The 23,153-nt window shown below is 57.0% G+C and overlaps 1 protein-coding gene and 1 long non-coding RNA gene across 2 annotated transcripts in view; both read left to right on the top strand.

Moving 5' to 3' along the window:
* Positions 1-4,830: 4,830 nt before the first annotated feature.
* Positions 4,831-7,372, top strand: LOC139241250 (uncharacterized). Its single transcript, XR_011588831.1, has 3 exons — positions 4,831-4,857; positions 6,750-6,785; positions 6,916-7,372. It is a non-coding gene; the product is annotated as an uncharacterized lncRNA (long non-coding RNA).
* Positions 7,373-17,937: 10,565 nt separating this feature from the next.
* The window catches only part of LOC139241248 (uncharacterized), an 11,454-nt gene continuing 6,238 nt past the window's right edge, over positions 17,938-23,153 (top strand). The window contains exons 1-2 of the mRNA XM_070869898.1: positions 17,938-17,946; positions 22,429-23,148. Coding sequence (XP_070725999.1) covers positions 17,938-17,946; positions 22,429-23,148 — 729 coding nt within the window. The remainder of the gene's footprint in view (positions 17,947-22,428; positions 23,149-23,153) is intronic.

Below are 23,153 nucleotides of genomic sequence, written 5' to 3'. Positions count from 1 at the left end.
GGGGTGAGGGGGGTCTGGGGGTGAGGGGGGTCTGGGGGTGAGGGGGGTCTGGGGGTGAGGGGGGTCTGGGGGTGAGGGGGGTCTGGGGGTGAGGGGGGTCTGGGGGTGAGGGGGGTCTGGGGGTGAGGGGGGTCTGGGGGTGAGGGGGGTCTGGGGGTGAGGGGGGTCTGGGGGTGAGGGGGTCTGGGGGTGAGGGGGGTCTGGGGGTGAGGGGGGTCTGGGGGTGAGGGGGGTCTGGGGGTGAGGGGGGGTCTGGGGGTGAGGGGGGTCTGGGGGTGAGGGGGGTCTGGGGGTGAGGGGGGTCTGGGGGTGAGGGGGGTCTGGGGGTGAGGGGGGTCTGGGGGTGAGGGGGGTCTGGGGGTGAGGGGGGTCTGGGGGTGAGGGGGGTCTGGGGGTGAGGGGGGTCTGGGGGTGAGGGGGGTCTGGGGGTGAGGGGGGTCTGGGGGTGAGGGGGGTCTGGGGGTGAGGGGGGTCTGGGGGTGAGGGGGGTCTGGGGGTGAGGGGGGTCTGGGGGTGAGGGGGGTCTGGGGGTGAGGGTCCTGGGGTGAGGGGGGTCTGGGGGTGAGGGGGGTCTGGGGGTGAGGGGGGTCTGGGGGTGAGGGGGGTCTGGGGGTGAGGGGGGTCTGGGGGTGAGGGGGGTCTGGGGGTGAGGGGGGTCTGGGGGTGAGGGGGGTCTGGGGGTGAGGGGGGTCTGGGGGTGAGGGGGGTCTGGGGGTGAGGGGGGTCTGGGGGTGAGGGGGGTCTGGGGGTGAGGGGGTTCTGGGGGTGAGGGGGGTCTGGGGGTGAGGGGGGTCTGGGGGTGAGGGGGGTCTGGGGGTGAGGGGGGTCTGGGGGTGAGGGGGGTCTGGGGGTGAGTGGGATCTGGGGGTGAGTGGGATCTGGGGTGAGTGGGATCTGGGGGTGAGGGGGGTCTGGGGGTGAGGGGGGTCTGGGGGTGAGGGGGGTTGCGGGGGTGAGGGGGGTTGCGGGGGACACTGACAGTTGGTGGCGGGGGAAACTCTTTTGAGTTAACCTGCAAAACATAAAACATGTATCCGTGCCACCCGACCTGGATGACACACACAAGACATTTACAAGGCCCTTTTTTGTTTTTTTGGGGGTTTTTTTTGTGTTTTTTTTCTTTTTGGGCACTAAAATCAAATTTTTCCTTTTTTCCAGTGCCCCCTATAAAAGGGGAGGGGGACACTAAAAGCACCGGCAATTAAAACAAATTAAACTTTAAAACGTAAAATCAAATTAAAATTTGGTTGCCGGGCGTGATGATGCACTCCAGTCCCTCCGGTGCCCACCTCTCGCGGAAGGCCGCGAGCGTACCGGTGGACACCGCGTGCTCCATCTCCAAGGACACCCTGAACCGGATGTAAGAGCGGAAGAGAGGCAGGCAGTCAGGTTGAACGACCCCCTCGACCGCCCGCTGCCTGGACCGGCTGATGGCACCCTTGGCCGTGCCCAGGAGCAGTCCTACGAGGAGGCCCTCGGACCTACCCGCTCCCCTCCGCACAGGGTGCCCAAAGGTCAGGAGAGTGGGACTGAAGTGCAGCCAGAATTTCAGGAGCAGCCCCTTCAAATAATGGAACAGGGACTGCAACCTCGTGCACTCAATAAAAACATGGAACACGGACTCCTCCAGACCGCAGAAATTGCAGGCGGCCTGGGAGTCCGTGAACCGGCTTAAAAATTTGTTGCACGGCACTGCTCCGTGCACCACCCTCCAGGCCAAGTCCCCGATGAATAGTGGGAGGACCCCTGCGTAGAGTGCCCTCCATCGGGGACCCCCGCCTCCTCCGGACGGCAAGATGGTACGCCATGGCGTGTCCGGACGGCCGGCGAGGATGGCAAAGTTGAGAGTGTGCAGGAGCAGCCCGTACAGGAAACCCCTCCGCGCGGAACTGAAAGGCACGGAGGGGATTTCCCCGAGGCGGCTCAAGTTGTGAGGCGCCGGCCCCCGAGGGAGGTTCCGGGGTTTGGCGCCGATGAGGAATTCCGTCCGGACGGGGGTCAGTTCGGACGGGATCTCCCCACGTGCTTGAGCCTCCTCGATGCACCTAACGGAGTCAGGGCCCAGAGCTGTTTTTAGCGACTCGATGGCATCGGCCGCGTGGCGGACGTTGGCAGAATTTAGGCGCCGCGCCAGCGTGTCTGGCGCTATCCAGCCCGCTCCTCCGCCATCGAGCAGGTCCCTGACCCTGGTCACCTCACCAGCCACAGCCCTCTCTTCCGACCGCCACATAAAGCCTCGGCCGTGGAGGTACGGATTCCCGAGCAGCGGTTCCTGCAGGACGGCCGCCACTCCAGCCGGCGGAGAGCTGCGCTTGGTGGAGACTTTGTTCCAGACCCTGATGAGTTCCCTGTAAAAGACAGGCAGCTCCCGGAGGGCGGTCCTGGCACCCCCCAAGTTCACAAACAGGAGCTGCGTGTCATAATTGAGGTCGAGCTGCTGGCGGAAGAAATACCTCGCCAGAGCGCACCACCGAGGAGGGGGCTCGACGTAAAGGTATCTCTGCAGGGTCTGAAGACGGCCCCGGCCCTTCCTCCTCCCACCCTGCTCCTCCCTCCCCCCTCCTTTCTACCTCCCCCCTTCCTTTCTACCTCCCTCTCCCCCCTTCCTTTCTACCTCCCCCTCCTCCCTCCCCCACCCGCCCTCTTTCACCCCCCAGCCGCCTTTCATGCATCCTCCTCACAGCTCACACCGCCACCCAGCTTAGTGTCATCTGCAAACTTGGAGATATTACGTTCAATTCCTTCGTTCAAATCATAATGTATATTGTAAATAGCTGGGGTCCCAGCACTGAGCCCTGCGGCACCCCACTAGTCACTGCCTGCCATTCTGAAAAGGACCCGTTTATCCCGACTCTCTGCTTCCTGTCTGCCAACCAGTTCTCTATCCACGTCAGTACATTACCCCCAATACCATGTGCTTTGATTTTGCACACCAATCTCTTGTGTGGGACCTTGTCAAAAGCCTTTTGAAAGTCCAAATACACCACATCCACTGGTTCTCCCTTGTCTACTCTGCTAGTTACATCCTCAAAAAATTCCAGAAGATTTGTCAAGCATGATTTCCCTTTCATAAATCCATGCTGACTTGGACCGATCCTGTCACTGCTTTCCAAATGCGCTGCTGTTTCATCTTTAATAATTGATTCCAACATTTTCCCCACAACTGATGTCAGGCTAACCGATCTATAATTACCTCTTTTTTTTCTCTTCCCTCCTTTTTTAAAAAGTGGTGTTACATTAGCTACCCTCCAGTCCATAGGAACTGATGTAGAGTTGATAGACTGTTGGAAAATCTTGGTCATTACTGCATTGGTGATCATTTTCGATCAGTTCCTATGGATTATTAAAGCACATGGTATTGGGGATAATGTATTGACGTGGATAGAGAACTGGTTGGCAGACAGGAAGCAGAGAGTCGGGATAAACGGGTCCTTTTCAGAATGGCAGGCAGTGACTAGTGGGGTACCACAGGGTTCAGTGCTGGGACCCCAGCTATTTACAATATACATTAATGATTTAGATGAAGGAATTGAATGTAGTATCTCCAAGTTTGCAGATGACACTAAGCTGGGTGGTGGTGTGAGCTGTGAGGAGGATGCTGAGAGACTGCAGGGTGACTTGGACAGGTTAGGTGAGTGGGCAAATGCATGGCAGATGCAGTATAATGTGGATAAATGTGAGGTTATCCACTTTGGGGGTAAAAACAGGAAGGCAGATTATTATCTGAATGGCGGCAGATTAGGAAAAGGGGAGGTGCAACGAGACCTGGGTGTCATGGTACATCAGTCATTGAAGATTGGCATGCAGGTACAGCAGGCGGTGAAGAAGGCAAATGGCATGTTGGCCTTCATAGCGAGGGGATTTGAGTTCAGGAGCAGGGAGGTCTTACTGCAGTTGTACTGGGCCTTGGTGAGGCCTCACCTGGAATATTGTGTGCAGTTTTGGTCTCCTAATCTGAGGAAGGACATTCTTGCTATTGAGGGAGTGCAGCGAAGGTTCACCAGACTGATTCCCGGGATGGCAGGACTGACATATGAGGAGAGACTGGATCGACTAGGCTTATATTCACTGGAATTTAGAAGAATGAGAGGTGATCTCACAGAAACATATAAAATTCTGACGGGTTTAGACAGGTTAGATGCAGGAAGAATGTTCCCGATGTTGGGGAAGTCCAGAACCAGGGGTCACAGTCTAAGGATAAGGGGTAAGTCATTTAGGACCGAGATGAGGAGAAACTTCTTCACTCAGAGAGTGGTGAACCTGTGGAATTCTCTACCACAGAGAGTTGTTGATGCCAGTTCATTAGATATATTCCCAAAAGGGAGTTAGATGTGGCCCTTACGGCTAAAGGGATCAAGGGGTATAGAGAGAAAGCAGGAATGGGGTACTGATGTGACTGATCAGTCATGATCATATTGAATAGTGGTGCAGGCTCGAAGGGCCGAATGGCCTCCTCCTGTTCCTGTGTAACAGGCTCGAGGGGCTGAATGGGCCTCCTCCTGTTCCTGTGTAACAGGCTCGAGGGGCTGAATGGGCCTCCTCCTGTTCCTGTGTAACAGGCTCGAGGGGCTGAATGGGCCTCCTCATGTTCCTGTGTAACAGGCTCGAGGGGCTGAATGGGCCTCCTGTTCCTGTGTAACAGGCTCGAGGGGCTGAATGGGCCTCCTCCTGTTCCTGTGTAACAGGCTCGAGGGGCTGAATGGGCCTCCTCATGTTCCTGTGTAACAGGCTCGAGGGGCTGAATGGGCCTAACTCCTGTTCCTGATTTACTGGAAGACATTTTTGATATCCGAATCTCACTATTTATTTATTTCTTAATTACAGATGTGATTTTGTTGCTGGTGTTGTTCTGTTTTGGTAAGTATTCCTTTTATAACTCTTAATGTTTTTTACAAAAAAAAATCTGCTCCGTCTCATGTGGATTGCGAGAGGTGCTTTTAAAATTACCCCTCGGGTCTGGGTACGCCTCGATTTTAAAAATTCTCATCCTCGTTTTCAAATCCCTCTTCACCCCCTCCACCCTTTTCCAGCCCCTCCCTATCTCTGTAACCCCCTCCAGCCCCTACACTCCTCCCTATCTCTGTAACCCCCTCCAGCCCCTACACCCCTCCCTATCTCTGTAACCCCCTCCAGCTCCTACACCCCTCCCTATCTCTGTAACCCCCTCCAGCCCCTACACTCCTCCCTATCTCTGTAACCTCCTCCAGCCCCTACACCCCTCCCTATCTCTGTAACCTCCTCCATCCCCTACACCACTCCCTATCTCTGTAACCTCCTCCAGCCCCTACACCCCTCCCTATCTCTGTAACCCCCTCCAGCCCCTACAACCTTCCCAGATCTCTGCACTCCTCCAATTCTGACCTCTTGCCCATCCCCCGATTCCCATCGCTCCACCATCGGTGGCCGTGCCTTCAGCTGCCTGGGCCCCAAGCTCTGGAACTCCCTCCCTGAACCTCTCCCCCTCTCTCTCCTTTTAAGACGCTCCTGAAAACCTCCCTCTTTGACCCAGCTTTTGGTCACCTGTCCCTCGTATCTCCCGATGTCGCTCGGGGTCAATTATTGTTTGATAATCCCGCCTGTGAAGTGCCATTCAGTGATGTTTGCTTATATATAATCTCGGGTTCATCTGGAAGAAGCGGCTGGATTTCTGAAAAGTAAGGTTACGTTGTGCACTTGTTCAATATTGTGATGTGCAGCGCGCTGTATCAATGTTTGGTTGCTGAATCCAATAGTCAATCTATAGTCCCGCCCCTCCGGCAGTGCGGCGCTCCCTCGGTCCCGCCCCTCCGGCAGTGCGGCGCTCCCTCGGTCCCGCCCCTCCGGCAGTGCGGCGCTCCCTCGGTCCCGCCCCTCCGGCAGTGCGGCGCTCCCTCGGTCCCGCCCCTCCGGCAGTGCGGCGCTCCCTCGGTCCCTCCCCTCCGGCAGTGCGGCACTCCCTCGGTCCCGCCCCTCCGGCAGTGCGGCGCTCCCTCGGTGCCGCCCCTCCGGCAGTGCGGTGCTCCCTCGGTCCCGCCCCTCCGGCAGTGCGGCGCTCCCTCGGTCCCTCCCCTCCGGCAGTGCGGCGCTCCCTCGGTGCCGCCCCTCCGGCAGTGCGGTGCTCCCTCGGTCCCTCCCCTCCGGCAGTGCGGCGCTCCCTCGGTCCCGCCCCTCCGGCAGTGCGGTGCTCCCTCGGTCCCTCCCCTCCGGCAGTGCGGTGCTCCCTCGGTCCCTCCCCTCCGGCAGTGCGGCGCTCCCTCGGTGCCGCCCCTCCGGCAGTGCGGTGCTCCCTCGGTCCCGCCCCTCCGGCAGTGCGGCGCTCCCTCGGTCCCTCCCCTCCGGCAGTGCGGCGCTCCCTCGGTGCCGCCCCTCCGGCAGTGCGGTGCTCCCTCGGTCCCGCCCCTCCGGCAGTGCGGCGCTCCCTCGGTCCTGCCCCTCCGGCAGTGCGGCGCTCCCTCGGTCCCGCCCCTCCGGCAGTGCGGCACTCCCTCGGTTCCGGCAGTGCGGCGCTCCCTCGGTCCTGCCCCTCCGGCAGTGCGGCGCTCCCTCGGTGCCGCCCCTCCAGCAGTGCGGCGCTCCCTCGGTCCCGCCCCTGGGAGTGTCGGCCTGGATTATGGGGCTCGAGTCTGTGAAGTGAGGCTGGAACCCTCGATTCTGTTGTGGGACGAGAGATTTGGGCCGACCTGATGTTGTGAAAGATGCTGTTTCAGTGCAAGTTTGCTCATTCCCTATTTGTGCAGTTCTGTCAGTGACATTTGTTCATTTGGTCTCAGGTTTCTGAGGAAGAAAGGCGCCCGGAACTCTGCACCGTAAGTTTACTCGTATTTGGTCGTTCTGTTTTGTCCTCCTTCTGCTCCGCGTGTGTCTGTGTATAACACACTACGTCAGTGGGAGACATCACGATGGTTCAATAACTCGCCTCGTGTCTCTCCCCCTCAGATCTCCTGCAGAGAATGGAGTAGTGTTGAGCCAGCGAGCTGACGGGGACACTGACCAAGAACAGAGCCAGCAACTGGTCTCCAGCCCAGCCGAAACCCCGTGTTAACATCTCGCATCGCGGCCCGAAAATTACTGCTTCCTCGTGGGCAGGCCCTTCCCACTGGATCATCAGTCGCAACCGAGATTTACTGTCATTGAGAATAGCTCCACAATCAAAAAAAACACTTGTAAAATTATTAGAAACTGGACAGACACAGCAACGTTAGTGTCCTAGACCAGGCCAACATCCCCAGCATCGAAGCACTGACCACACTCGACCAGCTCCGCTGGGCAGGGCCACATTGTCCGCATGTCCCCCAGACACGAGACTCCCCAAAGCGAGCGCTCTACTCTGGCTTGTTTGCCGTGAAGGAGTTATATATAATATATATATTATATATATGCCGTGAAGGGATTATTTATATATGGATATATTTATATATGCCATGAAGGAGTTATTTAAATATGGATATATTTATATATGCCGTGAAGGAGTTATTTATATATGGATATATTTATATATGCCGTGAAGGAGTTATTTATATATGGATATATTTATATATGCCGTGAAGGAGTTATATATAATATATATATGCCGTGAAGGGGTTATTTATATATAGATATATTTATATATGCCGTGAAGGAGTTATTTATATATGGATATGATATAGGTATAATATTTTTTATATAGATATATAATATAGGTATATAATATAAATTTTTATATATCTAGATATTATAACAAAATTATCATAAATAACTTTTTTATGGTTATACGTAAAAGATATGGACTTATTTTGCCATATTTACAAATCAAACTTAACCACTTGTTTTCTGTTTCGAAGAGGATACCTTCGCTCTCGAACAGAACCTTCCAAACATAGTGTTGAACATAAACTCATTCGAGGCTGATCCTGAGGAAAGTTTTCCTCCAAGGGGATGCCCTTGATTAACATTTGAACTCTCTAACTTCAGAAACATAGAAAATAGGTGCAGGAGCAGGCCATTCGGCCCTTCAATAAGATCATGGCCGATCATGCAACTAAGAGACTGTGTGTGTGCCGGACTCAGACTTAAACTTAAATTCTGACTTCCTCCTCGACTTGTTTCCAGTACTTTTAACGTAGGATTTGCTACTGGTACCTTACTTGTATCAAAACTACCAGATGAGTCATAAATAGTCAAATCATTCTGTTGGAGCGGATTTTTGGACATATATTTGATTGTATACGGGACCAAACATTTGTTTTATTTTCCCCTTTAAATGAATTTTGTAAGGGACAATACTGATGCATTATGAACACTGGAGAGCTAAGTGCTAGGTATGTTTGTTTATACCGGTGTCAAAAGCCTGCACTTGTTTATACTGCCCTGTCACAATGCAGGATGGGTTATATATCAAAAGCTTAGCTTTCGATAGTCAAAGCTTTGTCGTGCTAAAGCATGTGTTGTAAAGTGACATAATTTGTAAGATAAAAGGACTTCACTGCAGATAGCAATTTGAGAAGATGGATCAAAGACAGGGGTCTTTAACACTTCTCCCAAAGCTTTGTCTCCGATTTAATAAACCTCTCTTTATATATTATACAGTCTCGGAAATATTTTTCCACAACAAAATGGCGTCACGACAGGATGCTGTCTGATCAGACAGGAAATGCACAAAGGATAGGTTTGTTGAGTAAAAGATAAAAATACATGGTCCCTGTAGTAAAAAAGAAAGAAATTTGACACGCTCACTTACTTGTCGAAAGAAAACATGCAATTGGGTTGAAAGACACAAATCTAGTCTAGGAATGAGATAAAGAATGCCTTTTAAAACGCTCCCATTTACCTTTGTGTAAAACTTTGACACGAAAGCTTCTAGCTCAGTTTTTCTTTAAAAAAGAGTTTTAAATTTAGAAATACCTTCAGGGATCAGGTCAAACTCCTGGGCGAGTGGTGAGCTATCTGTGAAGGTGTAAAAGGGACTTTTGAAAAAGGCTAAAACAGTAAGCTTCAGCAGTTTAGAAAAGAAAAAGATAAAGCAGGAAAAGGTCTCTGCCACGGGAACAGGAGGAGGGCAGAAAAGGGGAACTTGCCACAATCCCCTATAAGACCTGAAGCTAGAACAGCGGTTGTAGAAATAGTAAACGGGCCAGTGGAAAAGGGTATCTTAAAAGAAACAATTAGCACCACTAACTCCCCCAAAAAGGCCCAGGTCGGGAAATCCCAGGTCCTGTACCTAGGGTACTGCCTCTCAAGGGGCTGAAAGAAATGCCCTCGGATAGGAAAAAGGCTGTCAAGGACATGCCTAGACCAGTAACGGTAAGGGGGGGTGAGGAAAGTACTGGGCCTCTTTAATTACAGCCGGAACTTTATCCCTGATTTTTGCAAAAATTGCTGAGCCAATACAAAGATTAGTGAAAGGGGGGAAACCGGCCCTAGACCTCATAGAGTGGGGCCCTGAACAAGAACAGGCGTATAGTAAACTCAAGTCAGAACTAGTCTCCGCACCTGGACTGCCTGATATGGGTAAGGATTTCCCCATCCACTGTAACAATGAAGGTGGGTTCTATGTGGCTGTGGTCACCCAAGATCACGGGGATAAAAGGAGACCTATAGCCTGTCACTCTACCACCGAAAGCCCGGTGGTGACTGGGTTATCCAGATGTATAGCCGCGCTAGATTGCGCAGCTTGGGCGGTAAAAATAAGCGAGCCTGTGGTGATGACTAAACACACATTGGTAGAAATGTTAAACACAGGAAAACTGAGAACCGTATCTAATCTGAGACGGGCAAAGTGGGAAGCAGTCCTCTTAACACCCAACAAAGCGGTTACCATAATTCGGGATGTAGGAAACAATCCCGCAGAAGGTATGATGGGTAGGGGGAACACCACTTTTGCGAAGAGGTATGTGAGGATATGGAAGAGGATAGAATAAAAGACGCCCCTCTTCAAACCGCAGAACAAACCTTGTTTGTGGACGGCTCAGGAAAATACGTAGAGGGACTACCTCGTACTGGATGGGCCGTAGTTAACCAGGATCTAGAGACCGTTGAATCAGGGCGAATTAATGGGGGGGTCGTCAGCTCAAGTGGCAGAACTGGTAGCCCTCACCCGGGCACTGGAATTATCGGAAAATAAGATTGTTAATATCTATACGGACAGTAGATATGCATTCGGGGTAGTATACGATTATATGACAGCATGGGGGAGAAGGGGTGTTTGCAATTGGGGGAAAAAAAGAATTTGAAGAGGTTTAAAAAAAACACTCTCCATTGATAATGATTTTAAATTATTAAAATTAAGTCAGTGCCGCTGGGGCTCGAGACGAACAGATAAGTATTGAGAAACTACACCAGGACACTTCTGAGGAGGAAATAGGTATGTGGACAAAGCAGGGCGCAACGCAAGGGAAGGATAACGTTTGGAGACGAAACGACAAGGTAATGGTGCCTGAATGCATACACAATACCTTATTGGAGTTGCATCATGGCCTGTCTCATTCAGGATGAGAGGCCATGACTGGGAGTCTTGGGAGAGATTGGTGGTGGAAGGGGATGGGGAGAGATATTGCCAAATTGTAAAAACAATATGCCAGCTAATGGGCATAAAACAAAAATTGCACATCCCCTACCACCCGCAGAGTTCTGGGATGGTAGAGCGCATGAACCGTACCCTTAAGAACGCCCTGGCAAAGGCCATGCAAATATCAGGAAAAACGTAGACAGAAGTATGAACTAATGACAGGAAGGGTGATGCAATTACCAGAGAACATCATAACGGGGGGGCGATGTAGGCCCATTAAAAGACAAAATAAAACGGTATGTTTTGGAACTAAGTACTCAATTAAAAGGGATGCATAAATTAGTTAGGGACAATCGGGAAGAAAGAGACGCGGAAGCAGAGCTTACAAAGCTCCCTGAAGTCCCGTTGGTGGGAAGTCCCGTTATAAGAATATAGGAATTAGGAACAGGAGTAGGCCATCGAGCTCCTCGAGTCTGCTCCGCCATTCAATAAGATCATGGCTGACCTGGTCGTGGACTCAGCTCCACTTACCCGCCCGCTCCCCGTAACCCTTAATTCCCTTATTGGTTAAAAATCTATCTATCTGTGACTTGAATACATTCAATGAGCTAGCCTCAACTGCTTCCCTGGGCAGAGAATTCCACAGATTCACAACCCTCTGGGAGAAGAAATTCCTTCTCAACTCGGTTTTAAATTGGCTCCCCCTGTATTTTGAGACTGTGCCCCCTAGTTCTAGTCTCCCCGACCAGTGGAAACAACCTCTCTGCCTCTATCTTGTCTATCCCTTTCATTATTTTAAATGTTTCCATAAGATCACCCCTCATCCTTCTGAGCTCCGAGTAAAGACCCAGTCTACTCAATCTATCATCATAAGGTAACCCCCTCATCTCCGGAATCAGCCGAGTGAATCGTCTCTGTACCCCCTCCAAAGCCAGTATATCCTTCCTTAAGTAAGGTGACCAAAACTGCACGCAGTACTCCAGGTGCGGCCTCACCAATACCCTGTACAGTTGCAGCAGGACCTCCCTGCTTTTGTACTCCATCCCTCTCGCAATGAAGGCCAACATCCCATTCGCCTTCCTGATTACCTGCAAACTAACTTTTTGGGATTCATGGCCGAGCGGTCTAAGGCGCTGGATTTAGGCTCCAATCTCTTCGGAGGCGTGGGTTCGAATCCCACCGCTGCCAGAATTTGTGGCGTGTAATATTTGCCAATTTTGGTGAGGGGAAAACAAGTCGCTCTGTGAGCAGTGCCTTTAGTTTGTTGAATACCGTTGAGGTGTTTGAGGTGGCCACTTGCAAATTGAAAGCCTTCCAAAAGAGTTTCATGCACAATGACCGCCAGGTCCCTCTGCACCACAGCATGTTGTAATTTCTCCCCATTAAATAATATTCCCTTTTACTGTTTTTTTTTTCCCCAAGGTGGATGACCTCACATTTTCCGACATTGTATTCCATCTGCCAAACCTTGGCCCATTCGCTTAACCTATCCAAATCTCCTTGCAGCCTCTGAGTCCTCTACACAACCCGCTTTCCCACTAATTAGTGTCATCTGCAAATTTTGTTGCACTACACTCTGTCCCCTCTTCCAGGTCATCTATGTATATTGTAAACAGTTGTGGTCCCAGCACCGATCCCTGTGGCACACCACTAACCACCGATTTCCAACCCGAAAAGAACCCATTTATCCCGACTCTCTGCTTTCTGTTCACCAGCCAATTCTCGATCCATGCTAATACATTCCCTCTGACTCCGCGTACCTTCATCTTCTGCAGTAACCTTTTGTGTGGCACCTTATCGAATGCTTTTTGGAAATCTAAATACACCACATCCATCGGTACACCTCTATCCACCATGCTCGTTATATCCCTAAAGAATTCCAGTAAATTAGTTAAACATGATTTCCCTTTCATGAATCCATGCTGCGTCTGCTTGATTGCACTATTCCTATCTAGATGTCCCGCTATTTCTTCCTTAATAGTTTCAAGCATTTTCCCCACTACAGATGTTAAACTAACCGGCCTATAGTTACCTGCCTTTTGCCTGCCCCCTTTTTTAAACAGAGGCGTTACATTAGCTGCTCTCCAATCCGTTGGTACCTCCCCAGAGTCCAGAGAATTTTGGTAGATTATAACAAATGCATCTGATATAACTTCCGCCATCTCTTTTAATACCCTGGGATGCATTTCATCAGGACCAGGGGACTTGTCTACCTTCAGTCCCATTAGCCTGTCCAGTACTACCCCCCTAGTGATAGTGATTGTCTCAAGGTCCTCCCTTCCCACATTCCTGTGGCCTGCAAATTTTGGCATTGTTTTTGTGTCTTCCACTGTGAAGACCGAAGCAAAATAATTGTTTAAGGTCTCAGCCATTTCCACATTTCCCATTATTAAATCCCCCTTCTCATCTTCTAAGGGACCAACATTTACTTTAGTCACTCTTTTCCGTTTTATATATCTGTAAAAGCTTTTACTATCTGTTTTTATGTTTTGCGCAAGTTTACCTTCGTAATCTATCTTCCCTTTCTTGATTGCTTTTTTAGTCATTCTTTGCTGTTGTTTAAAATTTTCCCACTAACCTTGGCCGCCTTATACGCATTGGTCTTTGATTTGATACTTTCCTTTATTTCCTTGGTTATCCACGGCTGGTTATTCCTTCTCTTGCCGCCCTTCTTTTTCACTGGAATATATTTTTGTTGCGCACTATGAAAGAGCTCCTTAAAAGTCCTCCACTGTTCCTCAATTGTGCCACCGTTTAGTCCTTGTTTCCAGTCTACTTTAGCCAACTCTGCCCTCATCCCACTGTAGTCCCCTTTGTTTTAGCATAGTACTCTCGTTTCTGACACAACTTCCTCACCCTCACTCTGTATTACAAATTCAACCATATTGTGATCACTCATTCCGAGGAGATCGTTTATTTTTCCTGTCTCGTTACACAGGACCAGATCCAAGATAGCTTGCTCCCTTGTAGGCTCTGTTACATACTGTTCTAAGAAACAATCCCGTATGCATTCTATGAATTCCTTCTCCAGGCTACCCCCTGCGATTTGATTTGACCAATCGATATGTAGGTTAAAATCCCCCATGACTATTGCCGTTCCTTTTTCACATGCCTCCATTATTCCCTTGATTATTGCCCGCCCCACCGTGAAGTTATTATTTGGGGGCCTATAAACTACGCCGACCAGTGACTTTTTCCCCTTACTATCTCTAATCTCCACCCACAATGATTCAACATTTTGTTCATTAGAGCCAATATCGTCTCTCAACTGCCCTGATATCATCCTTTATTAACAGAGCTACCCCACCTCCTTTCCCTTCCTGCCTATCTTTCCGAATCATCAGATACCCCTGTACGTTTAATTCCCAGTCTTGGCCACCTTGCCACCATGTCTCTGTAATGGCCACCAAATCATACCCATTTGTAATGATTTGTGCCGTCAACTCATTTACTTTATTTCGAATGCTGCGTGCGTTCAGGTAGTGTTTTCATCCTAGTTTTTAAACCATGATTTTTAGTTTTGACCCCTCCTGCAGCCCTTTTATATTCAGTGGCCCTTTTTGTTTCTTGCCTTTGGTTTCTCTGCCCTCCACTTTTACTCATCTCTCTTCTGTCTTTTGTTTTTGCCTCCTTTTTGTTTCCCTCTGTGTCCCTGCATTGGTTCCCATCCCCCTGCCATATTAGTTTAACTCCTCACCAACAGCACTAGCAAACACTCCCCCTCGGACATTGGTTCCGTTCCTGCCCAAGTGTAGACCGTCCGGTTTGTACTGGTCCCACCTCCCCCAGAACCTGTTCCAATGCCCCAGGAATTTGAATCCCTCCCAGCTGCACCACTGCTCAAGCCACGTATTCATCTGAGCTATCCTGCGATTCCTACTCTGACTAGCACGTGGCACTGGTAGCAATCCCGAGATTACTAGCTTTGAGGTCCTACTTTTTAATTTAACTCCTAGCTCCTTAAATTCGTTTCGTAGGACCTCATCCCTTTTTTTACCTATGTCGTTGGTACCAATGTGCACCACAACAACTGGCTGTTCTCCCTCCCTTTTTAGAATGTCCTGCACTCGCTCGGAGACATCCTTGACCCTTGCACCAGGGAGGCAACATACCATCCTGGAGTCTCAATTGCAGCCGCAGAAACGCCTATCTATTCCCCTTATGATAGGGGATTCAATCACTATCGCTCTCCCACTCTTTTTTATGCCCTCTTCTACAACAGAGCCAGCCACGGTGCCATGAATTTGGCTGCTGCTGCTCTCCCCTGATGAGTCATCTCCCTCAACAGCACTCAAAGCAGTGTATCTGTTTTGCAGGGGGATGACCAGATGGGACCCCTGCACTACCTTCTTTGTACTACTCTTCCTGCTGGTCTTCCGTTCCCTAGCTGGCTGTGGATCCTTCTCATGCGATAAGACCAACTCACTACACGTGCCACTTATGTCATTCTCAGCATCGTGGATGCTCCAGAGTGAATCCACCCTCAGCTCCATTTCCGCAACGCGGTCCGTCAGGAGCTGGAGGTGGACACACTTCCCACACACGTAGTCGTCAGGAACACCGGAAGTGTCCCTGAGTTCCCACATGGCACAGGAGGTGCATATCACGTGACCGAGCTCTCCTGCCATGCCTTATCCCTGAGATACCCTTAAATTGGCAGAACACTGTTAAAGTTTACTTACTGATATAAAAAATAAAAAGAAAAGCTACTCACCAATCACTTACCCCATTGGCTGTGACGTCACCTTTTGATTCCTTTCTACTTTTTTGCTTTCTCTCCCGCTGTAGCTGCATCGGTGGAGCACAAGTCCCGCCTTTATAGGCCGCTCCGACGCTGCTCTCGCCTCTCATCGACTGCCGCTGGGCCTTTATAGGCCGCTCCGACACTGCTCTCGCCTCTCGTCGACTGCCGCTGGGCCTTTATAGGCCGCTCCGACGCTGCTCCCGCCTCTTGTCGACTGCCGCTGGCTCTCGAGCTCCCGCTGGGCCTTTATAGGCCGCTCCGACGCTGCTCCCGCCTCTTGTCGACTGCCGCTGAGATGAGGAGAAACTTCTTCACTCAGAGAATTGTGAACCTGTGGAATTCTCTGCCACAGAAAGTTGTTGAGGGCCAGTTCACTAAATATATTCAAAAGGGAGTTAGATGTGGCCCTTACGGCTAAAGGGATCAAGGGGTATGGAGAGAAAGCAGGAATGGGGTACTGAGGGAATGATCAGCCAGGATCTTATTGAATGGTGGTGCAGGCTCGAAGGGCCGAATGGCCTACTCCTGCACCTATTTTCTATGTTTCTATGTACTATCAATAATCTGTTGTTTTGCTAAACCTTACAAGGACTAGATAAAGATATGTAAAGATTCAGATAAGGATGTGGTACTAATTAACGGATTGGAGAACTCTTTGTCTGTATTTACTGACCACAAGGGCAGAAGCGATACACGTGATGGAACCATAACTTGTTTGTTCGACTGTATAAAGATATTGTGGATCTGTACCACAGAGTCCTATGACCAAGCCGGACTCTCCCTTGCTGCAAGTAAAACTTATTAAAGGAACATCTTCCGAAGCTGATTGTGTCAGAGTCTTATTGAGAGTCGAGATTTTGACTGGGGGTGAGGGGGGTCTGGGGGTGAGGGGGGTCTGGAGGTGAGGGGGGTCTGGGGGTGAGGGTCTGGGGTTTAGGGGAGTTTGGGGATGAGGGAGGGTCTGGGGGTGGTGAGGGTCGGGGGGTCTGGGGGTGAGGGGTCTGGGGGAGAAGGGAGTTTGGGGGTGAGGGGTCTGGGGAGAGGGGAGTTTGAGGATGAGGGGGGAGTTTGGGGTGAGGATCTGGTGATGAGGGCGGTTTGGGGGTGAGGGTCTGGGGGAGAAGGGAGTTTGGGGACGAGGGGACTTTGAGGTGAGGGTTTGGGGATGAGGGCGGTCGGGGCGAGGGAGATGAGCATCTGGGGGTGAGGGGTCTGGGTGAGAAGGGAGTTTGAGGGTGAGGGGGTTTGCGGGTGAGGGTTTGAAGTGAAGGGAGTTTGGGGGTGAGGTGATTTTGGGGGTGAGGAGGGTCTGAGGGTGATGGGTTGAGGAGGGTCTGGGGTGAGAGTTTGGGGTGAGGGGGGTTTGGGGGCGAGGGTACTTTGGGGGTGAGGGGGTTTGAGGATTAGGGAGTGAGGGGAGTTTGGGGGTGAGGGTTTGGGGTGAGGGGGGTCTGGGAGTGAGGGGAGTTTCAGGGTGAGGGGAGTTTGGGGTTTAGGGGAGTCTGGTGAGGGTCTGCGGAGGAGGAGCTGGGGGTGAGGAAGGTCTAGGGGTGAGGGGGATTTGAGGGTGAGGGGGATTTGAGGGTGAGGGGGATTTGAGGGTGAGGGAGGTCTGGGGGAGAAGGGAGTTTGGGGGTAAGGGTTTGGGGGTGAATGGGTTTGGGGGTGAGGGTAGTTTGGGGGTGAGGGTAGTTTGGGGGTGAGGGTCTGGGGTGAGGGGAGTGAGAGTCTGGGGGTGAGGGCGGTTTGGGGGAGAAGGGAGTGTGGGGGTGAGAGTTTGGGGTTTAGGGGAGTCTGGGGGTGAGGCTTTCGTAGTGAGGAGGGTTTGGGGGTGAGGAATGTCTGGAGTGAGAGGGTCTGGGGTTGAGGGGGGTCTGGGGTTGAGGGGAGTTTGGGGGTGAGTGTCTGGGGGTGAGGGGTCTGAGTGAGAAGGGAGTTTGTGGGTGAGGGGTCTGGGGAGAAGTGAGTTTGGGGGTGAGGGTGTTTGGGGGGGGTGAGGGGGTTTTGGGGTGTCTGGGGGTGATGGGGTGTCTGGGGGTGATGGGGGTCTGGGGGTGAGGCTCTCGGGTGAGGGAGGTGAGCGTTTGGGGGTGAGGGGTCTGGGTGAGAAGGGAGTTTGAGTGTGAGGGTCTGGGGGAGAAGGGAGTTTGGGGGTGAGGGGGTTTGCAGGTGAGGGTTTGGGGTGAAGGGGATTGACGGTGAGAGGGTTTGGGGTGAGGGGAGTTTGGGGGTGAGGAGGGTCTAAGGGTGATGGTTTGGGGTTGAGGAGGGTCTGAGGATGATGGTTTGGGTTTGGGGTGAGAGTTTGGGGGCGAGGGGACTTTGGGGGTGAGGGGGTTTGAGGGTTAGGGAGTGAGAGGAGTTTGGGGGTGGGGGTGAAGGTTTGGGGTGAGGGGGGTCTGGGAGTGAGGGGAGTCTGGGGGTGAGGGTTTCGGGGTGAGGAGGGTCTGCGGGGGAGGAAGGTCTAGAGGTGAGGGGGATTTGGGGGTGAGGGTTTGGGGATGAGGGAGGTTTGGGGGTGAGGTGAGTTTGAGGGTGAGGAAGTTTGTGGGTGAGGGTTTGGGAGTGAGTGGGTTTGGGGGTGAGGGGAGTTTGGGGGTGAGGGGAGTGAGAGTCTGAGGGTGAGGGCGGTTTGGGGGTGAGGGGCTGGGGGAGAAGGGAGTTTGGGGGTGAGGGTTTAGGGGAGTCTGGGGGTGAGGCTTTCGTAGTGAGGAGGGTCAGGGGGTGAGGAATGTCTGGGGTGAGGGTTTGGGGGTAAGGGTGAGGGGAATTTGGGGTTTGGAGGGTCTGGGGTGAGGGGGGTTTGGGTTGGGGGGAGAGGGGGGTCTGGGGCGGGAGAGGGGGGTCTGGGGGAGAGGGAGGTCTGGGGGGGGGAGAGGGGGGTCTGGGGGGGGAGAGGGGGGTTTGGGGGTGAGGGAGGTCTGGGGGAGAAGGGGGTCTGGGGGGAGGGGAGAGGGGGGTCTGGGGGAGAGGGTTTGGGGGAGAGGGGGGTCTGGGGGAGAGGGGGGTCTGGGGGAGAGGGTTTGGGGGAGAGGGGGGTCTGGGGGAGAGGGGGGTTTGGGTTGGGGGGGAGGGAGGTCTGGGGGAGAGGGGGGTCTAGGGGAGAGGGGAGAAGGGGGTCTGGGGGAGAGGGTTTGGGGGAGAGGGGGGTCTGGGGGAGAGGGGGGTTTGGGTTGGGGGGGAGGGAGGTCTGGGGGAGAGGGGGGTCTGGGGGGGTCTTGGGGAGAGGGGGGTTTGGGTTGGGGGGGAGGGAGGTCTGGGGGAGAGGGGGTTCTGGGGGGGTCTGGGGGTGAGGGTTTGGGGGAGAGGGGGGTTTGGGGGAGAGGAGGGTTTGGGGGAGAGGGGGGTTTGGGGAGAGGGGGGTCTGGGGGAGAGGGGGGTCTGGGGGGAGAGGGGGGTCTGGGGGGAGGGAGGTCTGGGGGAGAGAGGGAGGTCTGGGGGGGGAGAGGGGGGTCTGGGGGTGAGGGAGGTCTGGGGGGGAGAGGGGGTCTGGGGGTGAGGGAGGTCTGGGGGGGAGAGGGGGTCTGGGGGTGAGGGAGGTCTGGGGGGGAGAGGGGGGTCTGGGGTGAGGGAGGTCTGGGGGGGAGAGGGGGGTCTGGGGTGAGGGAGGTCTGGGGGGGAGAGGGGGGTCTGGGGGTGAGGGAGGTCTGGGGGGAGGGGGTCTGGGGGTGAGGGAGGTCTGGGGGGAGAGGGGGTCTGGGGGTGAGGAGGTCTGGGGGGGAGAGGGGGTCTGGGGGTGAGGGAGGTCTGGGGGGAGAGGGGGTCTGGGGGTGAGGGAGGTCTGGGGGAGAGGAGGTCTGGGGGGAGAGAGGGAGGTCTGGGGGGGAGAGGGGGGTCTGGGGGGGAGAGGGGGGTCTGGGGTGAGGGAGGTCTGGGGGGAGAGAGGGAGGTCTGGGGGGGAGAGGGGGGAGAGGGGGGTCTGGGGGTGAGGGAGGTCTGGGGGGGGAGAGGGGGTCTGGGGGGAGAGGGGGGTCTGGGGGTGAGGGAGGTCTGGGGGGGGTGAGGGAGGTCTGGGGGGAGAGGGGGGTCTGGGGGTGAGGGAGGTCTGGGGGAGAGGGAGGTCTGGGGGAGAGGGAGGTCTGGGGAGAGGGAGGGAGGTCTGGGGGGAGAGGGGGTCTGGGGGTGAGGGAGGTCTGGGGGGAGAGGAGGTCTGGGGTGAGGAGGTCTGGGGGAGAGGGGGTCTGGGGGGGAGAGGGGGGTCTGGGGGTGAGGGAGGTCTGGGGGGAGAGGGGGGTCTGGGGGTGAGGGAGGTCTGGGGGGGAGAGGGGGGTCTGGGGGTGAGGGAGGTCTGGGGGGAGAGGGGGTCTGGGGGTGAGGGAGGTCTGGGGGAGAGGGAGGTCTGGGGGGAGAGAGGGAGGTCTGGGGGGGAGAGGGGGGTCTGGGGGAGAGGGGGTCTGGGGGGGAGAGGGGGTCTGGGGGAGAGGGGGGTCTGGGGGGGAGAGGGAGGTCTGGTGGGGGAGAGGGAGGTCTGGGGGGGGAGAGGGGGGTCTGGGGGTGAGGGAGGTCTGGGGTGAGGGAGGTCTGGGGGGGAGAGGGGGTCTGGGGGTGAGGGAGGTCTGGGGGAGAGGGAGGTCTGGGGGAGAGAGGGAGGTCTGGGGGGAGAGAGGGGGGTCTGGGGGGGAGAGGGGGGTCTGGGGGGAGAGGGGGTCTGGGGGGAGAGGGGGTCTGGGGGGGAGAGGGGTCTGGGGGTGAGGGAGGTCTGGGGGGTCTGGGGGAGGGGGTCTGGGGGGAGAGGGGGTCTGGGGGAGAGAGGGAGGTCTGGGGGGGAGAGGGGGGTCTGGGGGTGAGGGAGGTCTGGGGGGGGAGAGGGGGTCTGGGGGTGAGGGAGGTCTGGGGGGGTGAGGGGGTCTGGGGGGGGTGAGGGGGGTCTGGGGGGGGGTGAGGGGGGTCTGGGGGAGAGGGGGTCTGGGGGGAGAGGGGGTCTGGGGGGAGAGGGGGTCTGGGGGGAGAGGGGGGTCTGGGGGGAGAGGGGGGTCTGGGGGAGAGGGGGGTCTGGGGGGGGTGAGGGGGGTCTGGGGGGGAGAGGGGGGTCTGGGGGGAGAGGGGGGTCTGGGGGGGAGAGGGGGGTCTGGGGGAGAGAGGGGGTCTGGGGAGAGGGAGGTCTGGGGGAGAGGGAGGTCTGGGGGGGAGAGGGGGGTCTGGGGGTCTGGGGGTGAGGGAGGTCTGGGGGAGAGAGGGGGTCTGGGGGAGAGGGAGGTCTGGGGGGAGAGAGGGGGGTCTGGGGGAGAGGGAGGTCTGGGGGGAGAGGGGGGTCTGGGGGTGAGGGAGGTCTGGGGGGAGAGAGGGGGGTCTGGGGAGAGGGAGGTCTGGGGGGGAGAGGGGGTCTGGGGGGAGAGGGGGTCTGGGGGGAGAGAGGGGGGTCTGGGGGTGAGGGGGGTCTGGGGGGGTGAGGGGGTCTGGGGGGGAAGAGGGGGTCTGGGGGGGGAGAGGGGGGTCTGGGGGTGAGGGGGGTCTGGGGGGGAGAGGGGGGTCTGGGGGTGAGGGGGGTCTGGGGAGAGGGGGGTCTGGGGGGGAGAGGGAGGTCTGGGGGGGAGAGGGAGGTCTGGGGGGGGAAGAGGGGGGTCTGGGGGTGAGGGGGGTCTGGGGGAGAGGGAGGTTTGGGGTGAGGGGGGTCTGGGGGGAGGGGGTCTGGGGTGAGGGAGGTCTGGGGGGAGAGGGGGGTTGGGGGTGAGGGGGGTCTGGGGGGGAGAAGGGGGTCTGGGGGGAGGGGGGTCTGGGGGGAGGGGGGTCTGGGGGGGAGAGGGGGGTCTGGGGGGAGAGGGGGGTCGGGGAGAGGGAGGTCTGGGGGGGAGGGGGGTCTGGGGGAGAGGGAGGTCTGGGGGGGGAGAGAGGGGTCTGGGGGGGAGAGGGGGGTCTGGGGGTGAGGGGGTCTGGGGGGGAGAGGGGGGTCTGGGGGGGAGAGGGAGGTCTGGGGGGGAGAGGGGGGTCTGGGGTGAGGGGGTCTGGGGGGGGAGAGGGGGGTCTGGGGGGAGAGGGAGGTCTGGGGGGAGAGGGGGGTCTGGGGGTGAGGGGGTCTGGGGGGGAGAGGGGGTCTGGGGGGAGAGGGGGGTCGGGGGAGAGGGAGGTCTGGGGGGGAGAGAGGGGGTCTGGGGGAGAGGGAGGTCTGGGGGGAGAGAGGGGTCTGGGGGGAGGGGGGTCTGGGGGGAGAGGGAGGTCTGGGGGGGTGAGGGGGGTCTGGGGTGAGGGAGGTCTGGGGGAGAGGGGGGTCTGGGGGGGAGAGGGAGGTCTGGGGGGTGAGGGGGGTCTGGGGGGGGAGAGGGGGGTCTGGGGGTGAGGGGGTCTGGGGAGAGGGGGTCTGGGGTGAGGGGGGTCTGGGGGGAGAGGGGGTCTGGGGGAGAGGGGGGTCTGGGGGAGAGGGGGGTCTGGGGGAGAGGGGGGTCTGGGGGGGGTGAGGGGGGTCTGGGGGAGAGGGGGGTCTGGGGGTGAGGGGGTCTGGGGAGAGGGTCGGGTCTGGGGGTGAGGGGGGTCTGGGGGAGAGGGGGGTCTGGGGGTGAGGGGGGTCTGGGGGGAGAGGGGGGTCTGGGGGTGAGGGGGTCTGGGGGAGAGGGGGGTCTGGGAGAGGGGGGTCTGGGGTGAGGGGGTCTGGGGGAGAGGGGGTCTGGGGTGAGGGGGGTCTGGGGAGAGGGGGGTCTGGGGGAGAGGGGGTCTGGGGGAGAGGGGGGTCTGGGGGGGGAGGGGGTCTGGGGGAGAGGGGGGTCTGGGGGTGAGGGGGTCTGGGGGAGAGGGGGGTCTGGGGGTGAGGGGGGTCTGGGGGAGAGGGGGGTCTGGGGGTGAGGGGGGTCTGGGGGAGAGGGGGGTCCTGGGGGTGAGGGGGGTCTGGGGGAGAGGGGGTCTGGGGGGAGAGGGGGGTCTGGGGGAGAGGGGGGTCTGGGGGTGAGGGGGGGGTCTGGGGGGGAGAGGGGGGTCTGGGGTGGAGGGGGGTCTGGGGGGGGAGGGGGGTTTGGGGGTGAGGGGGGGTCTGGGGGGGGAGAGGGGGTCTGGGGTGAGGGGGGTCTGGGGGGAGGGGGGTCTGGGGGAGGGGGGTCTGGGGGGTGAGGGGGGTCTGGGGGGAGGGGGGTCTGGGGGGGGAGGGGGTTTGGGGGTGAGGGGGGTTGGGGGAGAGGGAGGTCTGGGGGAGAGGGGGGTCTGGGGGGAGCAGGCTTCAGGGGGACACTGACGGTTGGAGGCGGGGGGTCTGGAACATTCCATCCCCTCAGCACGCAGGCCCCGCCCCTTGTGTCAGCTGCTCCAGGATTGGCTGGTCCAGGCCCCGCCCCTTGTGTCAGCTGCTCCAGGATTGGCTGGTTCAGGCCCCGCCCCCTGCCCGGCTCGCGGGCTGGTTTTAAACAACAACCAGAGCGGGTCCAGTGTGAGCCCGAGCCCGGAGCCGGACAGTCACAGGCCCCGCCCCCCGGCCCTGTCCCTGTCTAAACCCCGGCCCCGCCCGGCCGCAAACCTGCTCCGTGTCCGACCGACCGAGCGACCCCGCCGACCGACCGAGCGACCCCGCCGACCGACCGAGCGACCCGCCGACCGAGCGACCCGACCGAGCGACCCCGCCGACCGACCGAGCGACCGACCGAGCGACCCCGCCGACCGACCGAGCGACCGACCGAGCGACCCCGCCGACCGACCGAGCGACCCCGCCGACCGACCGAGCGACCGACCGAGCGACCCCGCCGACCGACCGAGCGACCCGACCGAGCGACCCCGCCGACCGACCGAGCGAACCCGACCGAGCGACCCCGCCGACCGACCGAGCGACCCCGCCGACCGACCGAGCGACCCCGCCGACCGACGCGAGCGACCGACCGAGCGACCCCGCCGACCGAGCGAGCGACCCGACCGAGCGACCCCGCCGACCGAGCGAGCGACCGACCGAGCGACCCCGCCGACCGACCGAGCGACCGACCGAGCGACCCCGCCGAGCGACCGAGCGAGAGGAGCCGCGGGGCGGTGTGTGGTGAG

The sequence above is a fragment of the Pristiophorus japonicus genome, unplaced genomic scaffold, assembly GCF_044704955.1.
Source record: "Pristiophorus japonicus isolate sPriJap1 unplaced genomic scaffold, sPriJap1.hap1 HAP1_SCAFFOLD_1000, whole genome shotgun sequence".
Classification (NCBI taxonomy): domain Eukaryota; kingdom Metazoa; phylum Chordata; class Chondrichthyes; family Pristiophoridae; genus Pristiophorus; species Pristiophorus japonicus.
This window is presented reverse-complemented; position numbering and strand designations above follow the sequence as displayed.